This window comes from Chanos chanos, chromosome 11, assembly GCF_902362185.1.
Source record: "Chanos chanos chromosome 11, fChaCha1.1, whole genome shotgun sequence".
In the NCBI taxonomy this organism is placed as follows: Eukaryota; Metazoa; Chordata; class Actinopteri; order Gonorynchiformes; family Chanidae; genus Chanos; species Chanos chanos.
The window spans coordinates 22439447-22456189 of record NC_044505.1 but is presented as its reverse complement, the minus strand read 5'-3'; the positions used below and the strand labels follow the sequence as shown (position 1 = coordinate 22456189).

Genomic DNA, 16743 nt, shown 5'->3' with positions numbered 1-16743 from the left:
GAACTGAGTTTGAAGCACAAAGTAATAAAATAAAACACCAAATGAACAACAATTTTCTCTAAAATAAAATATGAAAGTTTGAGAACTGAATGATGGTGATGATGATAATGATGATGATGATTATTATTATTAGTAGTAGTAGTAGTAGTGGTATTTCTGATACATAAAGAAAACTCTGGATCTTATACACATCCATTTGCATGTTTTGTAGTTTGTGTGTGTGTGTGTGTCATATCTGACACAGAGACACTGAGGAGCCATAAAAAACATAAAACCCTGCATAGAGGGGTTCAGTGAATGTGCAGTGGAATGTGTGTATGTGTGTGAGTGTGTGTGTGTCAGAGGAGACGTTGTAGAAGGACACAGTTCCAGAAGACCAGTCCAGATACACTCCTACTCTGTGTGTGCGTGAGCGGAGGGCAGGAGTGACAGTTCTCTGATGATTGTGACAGGCAGAATAGCTGTTCCCAGAGCAGATCAGATTCCAGGACTTATCATTGTCTCCAAACTCACAGTCATCATTCCGTCCTTTCCTCCACATTCCTTTATATGTCACTGATATAACAGCATCTCCAGTCAACTCAGTCTCCCAGTAACAGCGTCCAGTCAGTTCCTCTCCACACATGACCTGATACCAGTAATCATATCTATCTGGATGATTAAGATGCCACTGATTCTCTCTCACATGTGTCACCTTTCTCTTCCCCTTAGACAGAGTGAGTTCTGTGTTTACTGTGTTTCGGTCCATTGTGAGATCACAGGCATCTAAAGAGAAGAAGAGAAATTAGCAGAGAAAACATATCACACTCTCAACTTTGCGTGTGTGTGTGTGTTTTATACTAAATGATACATTAAGGACAGTGATGGTCCATTGAAATGATGAGAGAACAAACTGATGACTGTAGAAAACTGTATGAAATGAAAGAAGAAAAGTTGTAACCTGAGGTGATAGAATCCCATGTGGAGGGTTAGTGGGTGTTGGGGAGGGGGCGTAGGAAAACAGGAAAATGAAATGGGAACGACATTGGAATACTGTGTCAGTCAGAATACTGCACACATGCAGTATTTAATACCACACCCTGGGGTGATGATGTTGTGTGTGATGTGTGTTATGTGTGTAAATGGGGTTTTGATGTTCTATTTGTCCTAGTGTGATGTTTGTGGTGTGAATGAATGTGCCATGTTGTCCATCTTACCGTCCTGTCCTCAGTGTGTGTTACAGACTGCAAATATGGGGTATTTTGCGACAGATATGTGTGTATTAGAAGGAGTCTGAGTCTCTTGTCTCCTACCGTTTCTCGTTAAATGGTCTTTTCCATGAGCGAACCAAACTCAGTGTATGATTCTGCATGTGTGTGTACTCACATTTCTGTAACCCTGGTTTGATCCTGAATTCTCCTCCATGGTCCACACTACAAAACCACACAACAGACAGTGGATTAGTCACATGCATATAATCACACACACACACACACACACACACACACACACACACACACACACACACATACTGTAACATGCATTCACCATTCACACACATAAACACACACACAGTACTGACTTAAGCTGACAGTGTTGATCCATCTGTGTAGAGAGCAGCTTCACTCCTGAGTCTGCTGGATGATTGTAGCTCAGGTCCAGCTCTCTCAGGTGTGAGGGATTTGATCTCAGGGCTGAAGCCAGAACAGAACAGCCTTCCTCTGTCACTAAACAGCCAGACAACCTACAGATAAAGAGAGAGAGAGAGAAAGACAGACAGACAGAGAATATCAATTCTTCATCTGGTTTGTGAATGTATTAGAACAGCAAAGAGAGAAGTTTGTCTTTTTAATCATGCCTCCTCTTCATCAGGGAGAATAAAACTCAATTAAGTGTAAAGGTACCATTCTGTTTTAATATAAATGTTCACTAAACTATCACATTAACTAAGCTCGCAGATCTACATCAACCTGGTCTCACTTTAATATGAACATAGGCATTCTACAATGAATTACTGCTCCTGATTAATACTGACCTGAGTATCTCCAGTTTACAGTGTGGATTCTTCAGTCCAACACAGAGCAACTTCACTCCTGAATCCTGAAGGTCATTGTTACTCAGGTCCAGTTCATTCAGGGGACAGTTTACTGACTGTAGAACTGAGGCTACAGATGAACAGGACTGCTCAGTCAGATTACAGAGAGCAAGTCTGGAGAGAGAGAGAGAAAGAGAGAGAGAGAGAGAGAGAACGTTTGCACTCACACTGAATGAACACTGATAAAGTTTGACAAAAACATGTGCAGTGCTGTCAAAAATTTGTTTAAATTACCCAAATACACAGGATAATATTTTGGGATGGGACAAGTCTGTACAATGGAAACAGGAGAGACAAATGAAATTTTAGAAATTTCAGATTAAACAGAAAACAGCTACCCAAAATAAAAACACATACAAAATAATTAGTCATTAAATTAACAGAGCCAACCATGTTCCACACAAAGCTATCGACTTTTGTCTGATGATTTCAGTGTCGGCGCTCACTGACAGAGGTTCCCGAATCTCATTCTCTCTCCAGGTAGACAGTTTCGTTGGCGTCTTCGTTTAAATGACCCTTCTTTGCCCCTCCGATGTTTGTATTCTTCCAGTTTTGTGCCACTGGCGTGATAAAAACCGCATCCACACGTCCACTCACTTGCTGTGAGTTCTCTGGACAGTGACCTGTTGTATTCGCACATGGACTCAATCGAACATTACACGAACTTTGTACCAGGTAGCTAGTAAAGTCTGTTTAATGTCCAATCTGACAGATTCGGGTGAAGTCTAGATAAATTTAGGGTTGCATTGCGTGTCTGACAGGGGCTACACAGAAACACACACACGCCTAAACAGCATGTTAAATGTGCATCGTTTTTTACTGTACTTTGTGTTCTTCCCTTGTAGGAGTTTGATCATGTCTGTGGTATGTTTGATTTTTTCATTTAAATCTTTTGGTTCCATGCACACGCAGAGATCTCCATTTGCTTTTATTGAAACAAACCATTAAATTCCACTTCCACTTTTCTTGATCACTCCTAGAAAGGCCAGTCTGTCTAACTGTTGCTTTAGACGCTCTTTAAGTGACTCTGGGACCCTCCGGGGAGCATGGACTACTGGCTGCATGTCGTCCTTCGGCTGCATATTAAAGATGAATGGCAGAGTATCAAACTCTTTAAAGACATCCGGAAATCTCTGCACAATTACATCCACACTGTAGCTCTGATTATTGGAGCTGTTGATACAGTAAACCCTTTTAACTGGGTCTGAGATCTCACAAGTCTCATCACCCAAAAGTCAGTCACACCCATCTAGCACCACAACAATCCAACCAAAGGTGATGTTCTCTCTCCTTTGAGTCTGTATGTGTCCTTAGTTTCCATATGTTGTCTGCTGTAAGCCTGGACTTAAGTTAATACTATAATGGTTGGTCCCTCCAGGATTTCGTGATGTCACAATCACAACAATTACTTAAACCATACTTGTTTTCAGTGCTTACAGACACGTTTATCATGTTCTGTCCCACTCCTTAATACCTAACCCAATCAAAAAACACAAACAACGGTGCACCGCGTGCCTGAATTCAACAATGATTTGTCTGTTTGTGTGCCAGTCAATCAATGTGTCGTTGTCAAAGTTATTGCTATGACGCTTATGGCTCTGTCTGACAGAATCTGTCAGCACGCTAACGTTTAGTATCATGCCGAGGAGAAAGTTGGGCCTTTCTAAAGACCCCCAGAAGGCTACCCGTTTCTTCATGAAGTAGCCAGCATTGAAAATGCTGCGTTCTGCACATACTGCAGGAATAAGCCTACATTCTCAGTCGCGCACGGTAGAAACGCCAACATAAAAGACAGCCAAGCATAAGCGGTGGCTACAAGCAGGAAGTAGCATCGTTGTGACCTACTTCGGCGGGGCAGACTCCGGTGACAGATTCAATTACAATTCAAAAGAAAAAAATCCCAACTATTTTTGCAATTTTCGCTTGCTCCTGCAGTTTCATTGGAAATGACAACCTAAGGACATCGCAACATGCATCGCAATTTTTTTTAGAAAAGCTGCTGCAAAATCAGTATGTTAGGCTGCAGCAATCCCAAAAAAGGCCCGCGGAATCCTGGAGGGACTGAATAGTAATACAGTAAGATAAAATATTTCAATTGCCGAGTACTTTATTTAAATAACCGAACAATAACAAAATATATACACTTTGTGTCAACTGAAAAAAATGGCTTTAACTTAACACTTTAAGTGACTGCTCCACAGCCTACATGTTTCATTGCACCCTTTGTTTGAACACCTTATTTTACGGGGCTTTCTGAAAAAATATTCCAATGCCCTACCATATGAGAAGGCATCAGGAGGAGCTCTTTTGAGTCTTGGAAAATTTTTTTCAATATTCATCTGAATTGAGTGAGCAAAGATTCAATGACAGAGTTAAAGAATTAAAATTAACGTTATCCACTTGCACGAGAAGTCGATATTGACAAGCAGCTATGCACTGTGCGCTAACCAAAACAACCCAGCTGTATTGTAACGTTAGCTTAGCTATCCTTACTCGCTAGGCTCCTTACATGTTTGCTAATAATTTATTTGAAGAGTTGGGTCTCTGCAATTGACAGCGCTGTGTTAAGAACACAGACAAATGTATCAGGACCTGGAACAGCTGGGATTCAAACCCAGGTCCTTCTTGCTGTGAGGTAACAGTAAGACTGTTAGAAGCTAACCAGAGTGTAACTACCAAGCAACCATGAAGTTCCTGGCTTCAGCCAATCAGCAGTTAACAATGCTGATTTTATTAATGCACATGCTAACCTACTATCGCTTGGGCTACTAGCTCTCACTGAGACCTGGATCAAACCAGAAAACATTGCTACCCCGGCTGCACTGTCCACTAACTCCGCATTTTTTTTCTCTTATCTCCTGTCAGTCTGGGCGAGGTAGTGGGACTGGCATTCTAATTGCGAGCAAATGGAAATTCACTCCACCACTGCCTCCAGACAAATACACCTTATTTTTCACCTTCAAATCATTACTCAATCCACCAACACCTCCACCAGACACTAACCACTCATACCTTTGCCTCTTCCTTTCTGAAAAAGTGGCAGCCATGAGTAGCCAATTCTTTGAACCACTCAGAGACAAGCAGTCTCCCCCGGCTAAGTTTTGAATCTTACCTCACTTGGCATTCTTTCAATGTATCATGGCAAGAAAAAACATCCACATCCCATTGCCTCTCCACAGGGGTGCCCCAAGGCTTTGTGCTGGGACCCCTTCTCTTTGCAATATATGCCACCTCCTTGGGTCTGGTTATCAGCTCACATGGCATCTCATAGAACTGTCATGCAAATAATACCCAACTATACCTGTCATTCCCACCAGATGACCCACGGTCATCTGGTGGGAATGGATCACAGCTTGTCTCTTAGACATGTCTACATGGATGAAGGAACGCCACCTTCAGGTAAACATCTCTAAGACTGACCTCATGGTCATCCCAGCCAGTCAATATATCCATCACAATATCAACATCAAAATCACCTCCTCATCTCTCACCCCAGCCAAGGCTGTGAGAAACCTGGGTGTCATGATTGATGACCAGCCATCCTTCTTTGACCATGTTTCCTCGGTCTCCTGGTCGTGCCACTTCACACTTTACAACTTAAGGAAAATCAAGTCTTACCTGACTCAGTATGTTACCCAACTCTTGGTACAGGCCATGGTTAACTCTCGGCTTGACTACTGTAATGCCCTTTTAGCGGGTCTCCCAGCATGTACAGTGAAACCTCTACAGATGGTCCAGAACATGGTGGCTTGTCTGGTTTTCAATCAACCTAAAAGGGCACATGTCACACCGCTACTCATTGACCTCTACTGGCCGCCTGAATCAAATTCAAGTCACTGCTCGCTTACAGAGTGACTTCTGAGTCTGCACCCATCTACCTCAACTTGGTAATACAGGCTTATGCTCCTTCTCGCCCACTGCGTTCCACCAAGGAACACTGTCTGACATTGCCATCCGTACACACAAGGCCATCTCAGTCCAGACTGTTTTTGTTCATGGTTCACCGATGGTGGAATGAGCTACCAACAGCCTTCAGAACAGGGGTGTCCCTATTTATCTTCAAGAATCTCTTGAAGACCGACCTCTTCCAAGAGCACCTCCTCTCCTAACGCTTAACACCTCTAATACCCTAACATGCCTAACTCACACGTACTGTGTTCTTCTCTTCCTAATTTCCTGCTCTTTGTTTTGAAAGAAAACTCACACTTATTGCTTGCACTTTGCCCTATTGAATAGGTGTAGTACTTAATGGCTACTCATAGGCCTCTCACTATACTGTAGCTTGAGTTGTTTCCCCACTTGTAAGTTGTAACTCGGCTAAATAAATGTAATGTAAATGTAAATGTAATGTAACTAATCATTGCGGTATTCACTGGAATTGATAAATCATTGAACCTGGTGTCTGTTAGGTGTTACGACAACTGAGTTTCTATTTTGTCTCTGAATGCAGGTGTGGCTTGGGCCATGGAAGAGGGAAATTAGGATCAAAGACAGATCTCTGGATATTTAGGTGGGTATACAGTAAATCACACTCCTCCGAGATGGGTAGACACTGCACATGGTCCCTCAAATAAAACAATCAAAGAGACACATCTAAATTTGGAAAAGTCTAGAAACAGAAACACATGCCCCCTAAAAGAAACCTTATATATGAGTGTTTTACACTTACAGTCAAGCAGAATTATTTTCAGGACTTGAGTAATTTTCCCAACTAGTACTGATTTCGTTTAGATGAATTACTGACCTCAGTATTTCCAGCTGACAGTTTGGATTCTTTAGTGCAGCACAGAGTATCGTCACTCCTGAATCCTGAAGACCAGCGTTACTCAGGTCCAGTTCTCTCAGGGTGCAGTTCGCAAACTTCAGAGATGAGGCGATAATTTCACAGAACTGCTGAGTGATTTTATAGTCTCTGAGTCTACACAGGGAGAGCAAAAACAAACTGCTGACTTTTTGAAGAATGAAATTGTACTGTAAATCACTTCTAAGGCTTGACTTTGGTGACATTTCTACTATGACATGTTCATTCAGACAAATCATTGTTTTATTGAAATTTTGATCTTTTGTCCACCTTCCACATTAAAATATTGCAGTATCATGTTTGTAGCTGCTCTATGAAAATAGCATTTCCAAGGAGGCACCTGTTATACAATATTATATTATTCACTCAGTGTTAAAAATATCACTGCTTAAGAGTAGATAAATAACAGTGTTGATATTTCACTTAGATCACCGTTTCCGACTCAAAGCATGTTTCATCAAATCAGCTTTAATGAGACTTTCATATAAGTATCACTGTACATTGGTCATTGGGTGTACAGATGAATGATCTTAACTAAATTCATTATCTGTATGTACTCCTCAAAAACATACCAGAATATGATTCTTAATCTCACCAGTTAAATTATTCTTCCAATTAAAGCTACCAAAGAGTGGCTTTGTTTAGAAAAAAGTGAAAGTGAAAACTCACAGAGCTTTTCTGCAACGCCTCACAGCTGGGAGCAGTCTCCTATGACCCTCATCTGATGTGTTGTATTTCTTTAGGTCAAACTCATCCAGCACCTCCTCTGCCGCCAGAAACATGTAGGCCAGTGCTGTGCAGTGTGCAAGTGACAGTTCAGTTCTGTAATTTTCAGACTTGACAAAAGCTTCAATTTCTTTATGGAGAGAGTGATCATTCACCTCTGTCAAGCAGTGCAGTAGATTGATCCATCTCTCAGGTGGGACACCATCTTTATTTAATTTTTTGATATAATGGCTTATTTTCTTAATGCTGTTTTGGTTGTTCTGTGTGTGTGTCAGCAGGCCTTGCAGGAGTTTCTGGTTGGATTCCAGTGAGATGCCAAGAAGGAAGCGAACAAACAGATCGAGACGTCCAGTCTTATTCTCCAAAGATTTTTCCACAGCCCCCTTCAGTAACTTATCCAAGGACTGCAAACCTCTCATTACCCCGACAAAATACTCCAACTTCAGTGCCTCCATGTTCTTGTTTACATAGCAGTAAAAGACATAGAGAGCAGCAAAGAACTCTTGAACACTCAGATGCACAAAGCAGTAGACCTTCTTCTGACGAAGCACAGCTTCCTCCTTAAAGATCTCAGTACAAATCCCAGAGTACACTGTGGCCTCACTCACATCAATGCCACATTCTCTCAGATCCTCATCATAAAACATGATGTTGCCCGTCGGCAACTGATTAAAAGCCAGCTTAGCAAGTTTCAGTAAGATCTCCTTGCTTGATTCCAGAAGAGTCTTTGAGTCTGTTTCACCATACTTCTGGTTCTTCATTTTAGTCTGAGTGAGCAGGAAGTGTGTGTACATCTCAGTCAGAGTTTTAGGGATCTCTTTTACATTGTCTTGACGCAGCATTTCCTGAAGCACAGTGGCTGAAATGCAACAGAACACTGGGATGCGACACATGATGTGAAGACTTGCTAATGTTTTGATGTGTGAGATGATTCTGTTGGCTTGAGTCTCATCTCTGACTCTTTTTCTGAAGTATTCCTCTTTCTGTGAATCACTGAATCCTTGGACTTCTGTCACACGACTGATGAACTGAGAGGGGATCTGATTGGCTGCTGCTGGTCTGGAGGTTATCCAGATGAGCGCAGAGGGAAGAAGATTTCCTTTGATGAGGTTTGATATCAGTTTGTTCACTGATGATATCATGGTCACATCACACAGAGTCTCAGAAAAATCCAACTGAAGTTGACTCTCATCAAAACCATCAAAAATGAACAGTATTTTACAATCATTATATTTCTTTGGATCCAAATTTCTGAGCTCTGGGTGAAACTCTAGCAGGAGTCCATGAAGACTGAACTGTTCACCTTTAATTAAGTTCAGTTCCCGAAAAGGAAGAACCAACATGAAATCAATGTCCTGATTGGTTCTTCCTTCTGCCCAGTCCAGAATGAACTTCTGCACGGACACTGTTTTTCCAATGCCAGCGACGCCCTTGGTGAGTACAGTTCTGATCTCTGGCTTTTGTCTGTCCCTTCCAGGCTCCTGAGAAGACAAAGATTTTTTGTCCTCTTTAGATCTGTTGGTTGACAAGGGTTTGAAGATGTCATTGCAGTTGATTAATTTGTCTTGAGAAGCCCGTGTCCTGGATGCTGTTTCAATCTGTAAAACCTCATGTTTCTCATTCACTCCTTCACTCTCTCCCTCTGTGATGTAGAGCTCTGTGTAAATGCTGTTGAGGAGGGTTTGGTTTTCTTTCAGTGCGACACCTTCATACAAGCGCTCATACTTGTGTTTTAGGGTGGTTTTATGACCATTCATGATTCTCAGCAGGACATCGTCTGACAGGTTGTGTTGCACATCTTGGCAACACCCAGACTGATCCTCAGTTAAATCTGTCACCACACTGCAGAGAGAGAGAGAGAGAGAGAGAGAGAGAGAGGGGAGGGAGGGAGTGAGAGAAAGAGAGGTAGAGTTAGTGAAAAAAAAAGAATCTCTCTGAACCTGCTGACACAGGCCACACCTGCACTGATCCAGGATCAGACCTGAGTGTCCAAATTTGACAAATTCTTTCTTTGGGAGAAATATGACTTGTACTTGAGTTTAGGGCTCGTATACAGTTGGGATGATAGTGATGAAGTGTGACAATAATGATTGACAGCTGGTGAAGAATTCCCACTACACAGTGTTTAATCATTCAGAGAGTGGAGCTGACTGAACAGAGGGGAATGGGAGAGTTTCACTAATGGAAGCCAGAGAGGACAAACAAACTGTATGTACATGTCTCTGTTTTCATTTCTAACTGATATCAGAAAAAACAACATTTGTAAAGGAAATTAATTGGACTATTAATAACAGATACATGTGAGTGGTTATGAATAGTTGGGCTGATCAGAGAGGACTCCCTCCTTATGACTTTGAGGAGACTCACTGTGGCTCCGAGGGGACTGGTTCTCTGCTGAAGTTTAGAAGTTTACCCATGGAATTGTCACTCTTCATAGACACACAGCTGGGTACTGGAGATCCTGGTCTCTGTGTCCTGTAGTCAACAGGATCCTCCTCCTCACACTGTCCAGACTGACTCATTCTACAGACAGTGTTCTTCTCCTCTCTGTCCCCACAGTCAATCCTTTTAGTTTCCTCCATTCTCACAATGACCAGTGAGACTTGTTCAGGTCTGTGGACATAGAAAATACACTTTACACATGGTCAAGTTCCAAATGAAATTCATGCCTGTCTAACACAGACATACTGAACATCAATATGTTTTCTCTTTATTCTAATTCAGTTTGGAAAAAAAGTTGCCATTGATAATCACTGTGCGTTTCTGACCCTTTCCTCCAGAGGTGAGTGACCTTTGAAACAGTCAGTCATAATTGTAATCTACTCTGGATAAAGATGTCGAAGGAAAAAAGCAAAAAAAAAAAAAAGGGAAAAAGAAAGAAAAACCTCTCATTGTCATCTGAGCCTTTTTAGTCTGTCAGTCTGACATGTCTGAAGATTATGTATGTAAGTCATTTATATCATACACCATGTACAGTGTCTTTAAAAGAAAACATCCAGTGTTAGTTTAACACTGTTAATGCTCCAGAAACAGACAGTTATGTTTATTACAGTAAATATGTCCAAATCACACCCTGCTTCTCTCTGTCCCCCTCTGCTGGTCATTCTTAGTTAAGTTTGTTTATGCACTTCCTGATCCCTTTGCTGCTCCTTATTAATTATATCATAGGTTGCACCTGTTTTTGGTTAATCTAGTCTTGTTCTGTTCTGTATAAATATTCCTAGTTTTCTCATTCTGTGGTTATGTGGAATAGAATTGTCAATGTGTAGTGTATACCCAAAGTCTGAATCCTGAAACCTGTAAGTTCCAGAAAGTTTTTTGTTTTGTTGTTTTATTTGATTTCTAATAAATTCTGAGGTATTCTATGTGTATCCAGAATCTCCTTCACTCTGTGACTGTTACACTGACTCTGTCTGCTGACACAGAGATCCCTCAAATACTAAAAAAACTAAAAAACTAAAAAAAACCCTTACACTGACTGATGGAAAATTTAATGGAAAAAAAAATTGTCCTAATGCTAAACGTTGTTACAAACACTGTGTTAAGTCCTCAAATATTATTAAAATATTTCTGTGTTGTCTTCATTTAGGTCATTCTGTGACTCTTCAGTGAGACAGTGCATTTTATTCATTCAGATCCATTTTATTCAGGGAGACCAGATAGACCGCTGTGGTTTAATAAACTCTTCTAGTGGCCAGTATCATCACAGTTAACACAGAATAATCACAGCTTTTCATCCCTTCATTACTCTAATGATTCACTGACTATTTTTTCTCTCTCCATCAAACCTTCACTACTGCAGCACTAGAGTTCAAACTGAACTGTTATCTGAATGTCACTTTGTCTTTACTGGTATTCAGATACATAGTGATGTGACATTAGAACTGTGAAAACCAGTCAAACCTAATGAGGATTTACTGAAATCAACTGGCGTGTTTAAGAAATGCTTCAGAAAGGAACAAACAGATATAAACAGCAAGTTAATTCACACACTCTTGTATACACACACATACACAGTGAAAACACACTATCCTGGTTCTTGGGTTATTTTGTAGTAAATCATCTGTTGGTTAAGTGTAGTCACTACACACACACACTCACACACACACACGTATCAGGCAATGTTACTCTACGTGTTCACTCCTTTATTGTGTGTGACCATATGCATGTTCAGTTTAAGTATAAACAAATCAATTATTGGATGTGCCTGAATTTCCTTCAACTAAATAAAGACAAAACCCAGATAATTATCTTTGGCGCCCATCAAGAAAGGCTGAAAGTTAGTGCTCACCTTGAATCTCTCTCTCTCTGCACACTAAAAACCAGGCCAGAAATCTACGTGTAATTATGGACTCAGATTTAAATTCTGAATAGCCACATCAATTTAATATCAAAACTAGCTCATTATCATCTCAAAAACATGTCAATAATTAGAAGACTCATCCCCAAACAAGAGTTAGAAAAGCTCATCCATGTGTCTGTCTCTAGTAGAGTAGATTACTGTAATGGTCCCTTCTCAGGGCTACTGATAAAAGTTCTCAGACATTTACAGTTTATACAGAGCACTGCTACTGGAGTTTTAACCAAAACCAAGCGATCTGAGCACATTACACCAGTTCTCAGGTCTCTGCACTGGCTTCCAGTTATTCAAAGAAATGACTTTAAAATACTGTTGGTTGTTTACAAATCGCTCAATGGTTTAGGACCAAAATACATCTCTGACTTGCTCTCACCATATGAACCCCCCAGACCCCTTAGGTCATCTGGGACTGGTCAGTTAACTATTCCCAAAGTTAGAACTAAACACAGTGAGGCAGCGTTTAGGTACTATGCTGGAACAAACTTCTAGATGACCTCAGAAGTGTCCCAACTCTCAGCACTTTTAAATCTGGACTTGTTCTGCACTGCCTATGAACCTTGACCTTTATTCTCTCACTTGTCCATTTGAATTCTTTTGTATTCTCTCTTATACACTGTAGGATCATTTTTATGTGTTTTTACTTATCTTAGTCTGTATTTCTTATCTCATGTTTTTGTTCTGCGCTGCCTGACCTGTCTCACTTTATGTTTTCTCATACTTCTCAGTTTTAATTCTTTGTTCATTTTCCCTTATACACTGTATTATCTCTTTTTAGTTATTTCTGTTTATCTTATTCTATATTTCTTATCTGATGTTTTATATGCCTTGTGTGAAGCACGTTGAATGGCCTTGTACAAAATGTGCTGTATAAATAAACTTGCCTTGCCTTCTACAGTAATATATATTTCTCTCTCTCTCTCTCTCTCTCTCTCTCTCTTTCCCTCTCTCTCTCTCTCCCTCCCTCTCTCCCTCTCTCTCTCTCCTAACTTGAGAAAACCATCCACATTCACAGTGATGCTATGTCTGGAGGCTGAGTTGAAGAACTTATAGGGGAGTTGGAGGTGCTGTGTTCACTACCATCTAGTGGACAAACGTGGTCATTACACACACTGGAACAGAGGGCAGTATTACAGTTTTCCAAAGCGTTGATCAGTTCTTTAAAACTTTCAATGCAATTTTCAAACTGGCTCACACTCTACACACAAACATTAATACAAACATCAGATGGCTCGTAGGTGAACAAAACTTTTAATTCAGTTTCCAGTTTAAATAATCTAATAATATAACAAATGTTAAAATTTAGTTAATTAAAGATTATTTTAAATATTATTTTTTTCTATCATTTCCTGCGAAACAATAACATCCTCAGCTGTCATTAACCATTGACTTTAATATAAACAACATCCACATCAATAAAAGATATATTTATTTGTTATTTGTTTGTTTGTTTGTTTGTTTATTTATTTATTTATTATGATGTCCCTCCATGAACAACAGGTGTGTGAATGTATTAAACTATGAAGACGCTTAAAGTAAAGTTTAAAACTGGGAATAATCAGGACATTAGCACAGCTGTTCTCTGTGCTCAACTTTCTTTCATTTTAGACAGTCTGTCCAGTTCAACAACTTTACACAACAAAGAAAGTGCATTACTCACATTCATTATCAACTTTGCATAGAGACAGAAATATGTATTAAAGTTTGGCTCTAAATGACATGCACATTTAATAAGTGAAAGTTTCACCTGTCTATGTAAAGTAAAATACATACATAGATAAATATATTTGAGATCTTATTATTTCAGGCAGACTTCAGATGATAGACAAACAAATCCACTGTTACAATACATCTGACAGAAATATTCCCAAATGTTCCACTACTGTGATGTTATATGAGAAAAATTAAATATGAAGGCACAACCTCAAAATTATCAACTGAATTCTGATTTTTGCCCCCTCAACTGAACATCTCTCAGTATGTGTCAGCGAAAAATCTTCAGCTAAATGAAGTCTGTTATAGAGACTGTATACTGTATTAAATGAAATCTGTTGTAGAGACTGTATACTGTATTAAATGTAATCTGTTATAGAGACTATATACTGTATTAAATGTAATCTGTTATAGAGAGACTGTATACTGTATTAAATGTAATCTGTTATAGAGACTGTATACTGTATTAAATGTAATCTGTTATAGAGACTGTATACTGTATTAAATGAAGTCTGTTATAGAGACTTTATACTGTATTAGATGTAATCTGTTATAGAGACTGTATACTGTATTAAATGTAATCTGTTATAGAGACTGTACACTGTATTAAATGAAATCTGTTATAGAGACTGTATATTGTATTAAATGAAATCTGTTATAGAGACTGTATATTGTATTAAATGTAATACTGTCAGAGACACTGTATATTGTATTACCTTCTGTGGGTTTACTCTGTAGTTTCTTCACTGACATAGTCCAGTTCCATTTTCTCCAGAGTGTTCAGTGTGATTAACACAGTTCTTCTATTGAACACCAATAGCTTCACAACTAACACCACAAGATAAAAAATGTTAACTGTACCTGTTTTGTTTCAGTAAAAGCTTTTCTTTTAAATATAACCCAGATATCCTTCTTGTGATGCAGTTCAACATCACCCAGATATCTTTCTTGTGATGCAGTTCAAACTGAACAGTGATCTTATGTCAGTTTCCTGTTCTGTCTTATGGTTTAAAAACCAGTTTGACCGGTTTAACAGGAAGTGCTCAACATGGTTTTACATGAATATGCCAGAGAGAGAGAGAGAAAGGGAGGGAGAGAGAGAGAGAAAGAGAGAGAGAGAGAGAGAGAGAGAGAGAGAGAGAGAGAGAGAGAGAGAGAGAGAGACAGAGAGAGAGAGAGAGAGAGAGAGACTCTATGGAATGCTGCAGAAAATGCTCATGTTGGTCACTGTTAAATCCTCTCTGATACTGTAACATTGGAGTTATTTGATTGGATGACATTCCTGTCATTCTCTCTGTGAGCCAATCCCAGCTCTGTGTGAGGTGTTTTGTACTGATTTTGTGCTGCTGCTTTTCTGGAGGCTGGAGTGGGAACAGAACAGATCCTCACCTGGGGCCTCATTACAGAAAAATATCCTATCTGCTTGTCCTATCTGTTAAGTTTCAAGGATAGGAAAAATCCTATCTTCCTATTACAGAAGCAATTCCTAAACTCATGGTTATGTCCTGTCCTATCTCAGACCTCCCGTCTTATCCTAACTTAAGAGATCCTAACTATGAGTGTAAATTCAGTTTTTCAATTGGCAGTTGTCCTGTCATGTCTGTATCTATGCTAGGAATGTACATGAGACTGCCTGTATCTTTGATCAGAATGCACCAGTAGGCTGCCCGAGATGGACAAGCCATAACATCAACGGCTCTCATTGCTATTATACACAAAAAAGACGAAAAAAAAAACGAAGTGCATGTGAGATGTGTACGACCACTGGCACAGCCCCGTGCCTCTGTGTAGGTCTCTCCAGAGCCGGACACAGCACCTCGATCAAATTCAAAATGACCCCGCCTTGGCAGTCAATATATAGTCTACACATACACATGGTCCAGGAAATTTAAAGTGTCATCATACGGTTTGAGTAGTCTTTCAGTCATTATATTTCTGTATTCATGTTCATCATCTTTATTACCATACAGACCTAACAAGAGTGAAACTGCCATTTTTTGCAGTTATTTTGAATTTTTAGATGGGGTCGATGCCATCTTAACTTGGGAAATCCCTAAGTTAGGACAGTTCTGTAACAGCTAAATTTCTATCCTAAGATAAGATAGGATTTTTTTCCTAAATGCAGTTAAGAAACATGTTTCTGTAATACCAAAAATCCTAAATGTCATCCTAAACTGAGATAAGATAGGATTTCAGACTGGTGTCCACTGAGGTCACTGACCCTTTGACCTTTAATATGCCCCGTCAAAGGAAATTTTCTATGTGGAGTAAAAATCAGGACCATGAAGTAATAAAAGGAAGTGAAAGGACATAAAACTGGTAAATCTGCCGAAACATAAGACCACATTTATGGGCTGTGTGGACTCTTGGTTGCTCTTCACTGAAACTGTCCAAGTTCATCAGATCTGCAAAACTCCTCCACTGTCCCACAACGACTTCAGAGATCAGAACACAGAATGAAAACTCTTAGCTACTTAGCTAGTCCAGGCATTCAGGTATTTCAGTGGAACAAAAATCTCTCTGAACTTAATTCAAAATCTCCATCCCATGAGTCTTCTACAGCTCTAGAGTTCAAACCAAACAAGCTGACTGCATCTTCCCTGGTATGTAAAAGTTAAATGAAGTGTTACTAAAGAAACAAAACTGGTTTAGCCACTAAAGGCCTCACTAGGACTAAAAAAATAAACAAACAAACAAACAAAAACACCCAAGAAAAAATGAAAGCAAAACCAACCAACCAACCAACCAACAAACAAAAAAATCCCCAAAGACTTTTTTAGTTACTGACTATTACATTACATTGTCACTGAAAGTCTATAACAGATACACAGAATATATGAATACAGACATGTGCACAACAGTTTAATAAAGCAAAGGGACAATGAGTTAAAAGCAGCAAGACAAACTATGTTATGAGAACCAAAGCATTTAGAGAATATTTGACACAGAGTACTGTAGTGACCAGTGGACAGTGTTTAAGACTTGGAAGAAACCACTGGAATAAGAAGCAGAAGCAATTTCCTCCACAGAATTCAACATGATGGTGGTCTTGCAATAAAGCTGAAGTCTTTT

The 16743-nt window shown here is 39.6% G+C and overlaps 1 protein-coding gene across 1 annotated transcript; it reads right to left on the bottom strand.

The window, feature by feature from the left end:
- Nucleotides 1-229: 229 nt before the first annotated feature.
- On the bottom strand, nucleotides 230-14424 carry LOC115823848 (NACHT, LRR and PYD domains-containing protein 12-like). The gene is made up of 7 exons (XM_030787871.1): nucleotides 14388-14424; nucleotides 7545-9399; nucleotides 6819-6992; nucleotides 2015-2188; nucleotides 1562-1723; nucleotides 1366-1412; nucleotides 230-765 (listed from the first exon to the last, which is right to left on the bottom strand). Exons 1-7 carry the CDS (start codon nucleotides 14422-14424, stop codon nucleotides 230-232), a joined length of 2985 nt encoding a protein of 994 aa, XP_030643731.1.
- Nucleotides 14425-16743: the final 2319 nt, after the last annotated feature.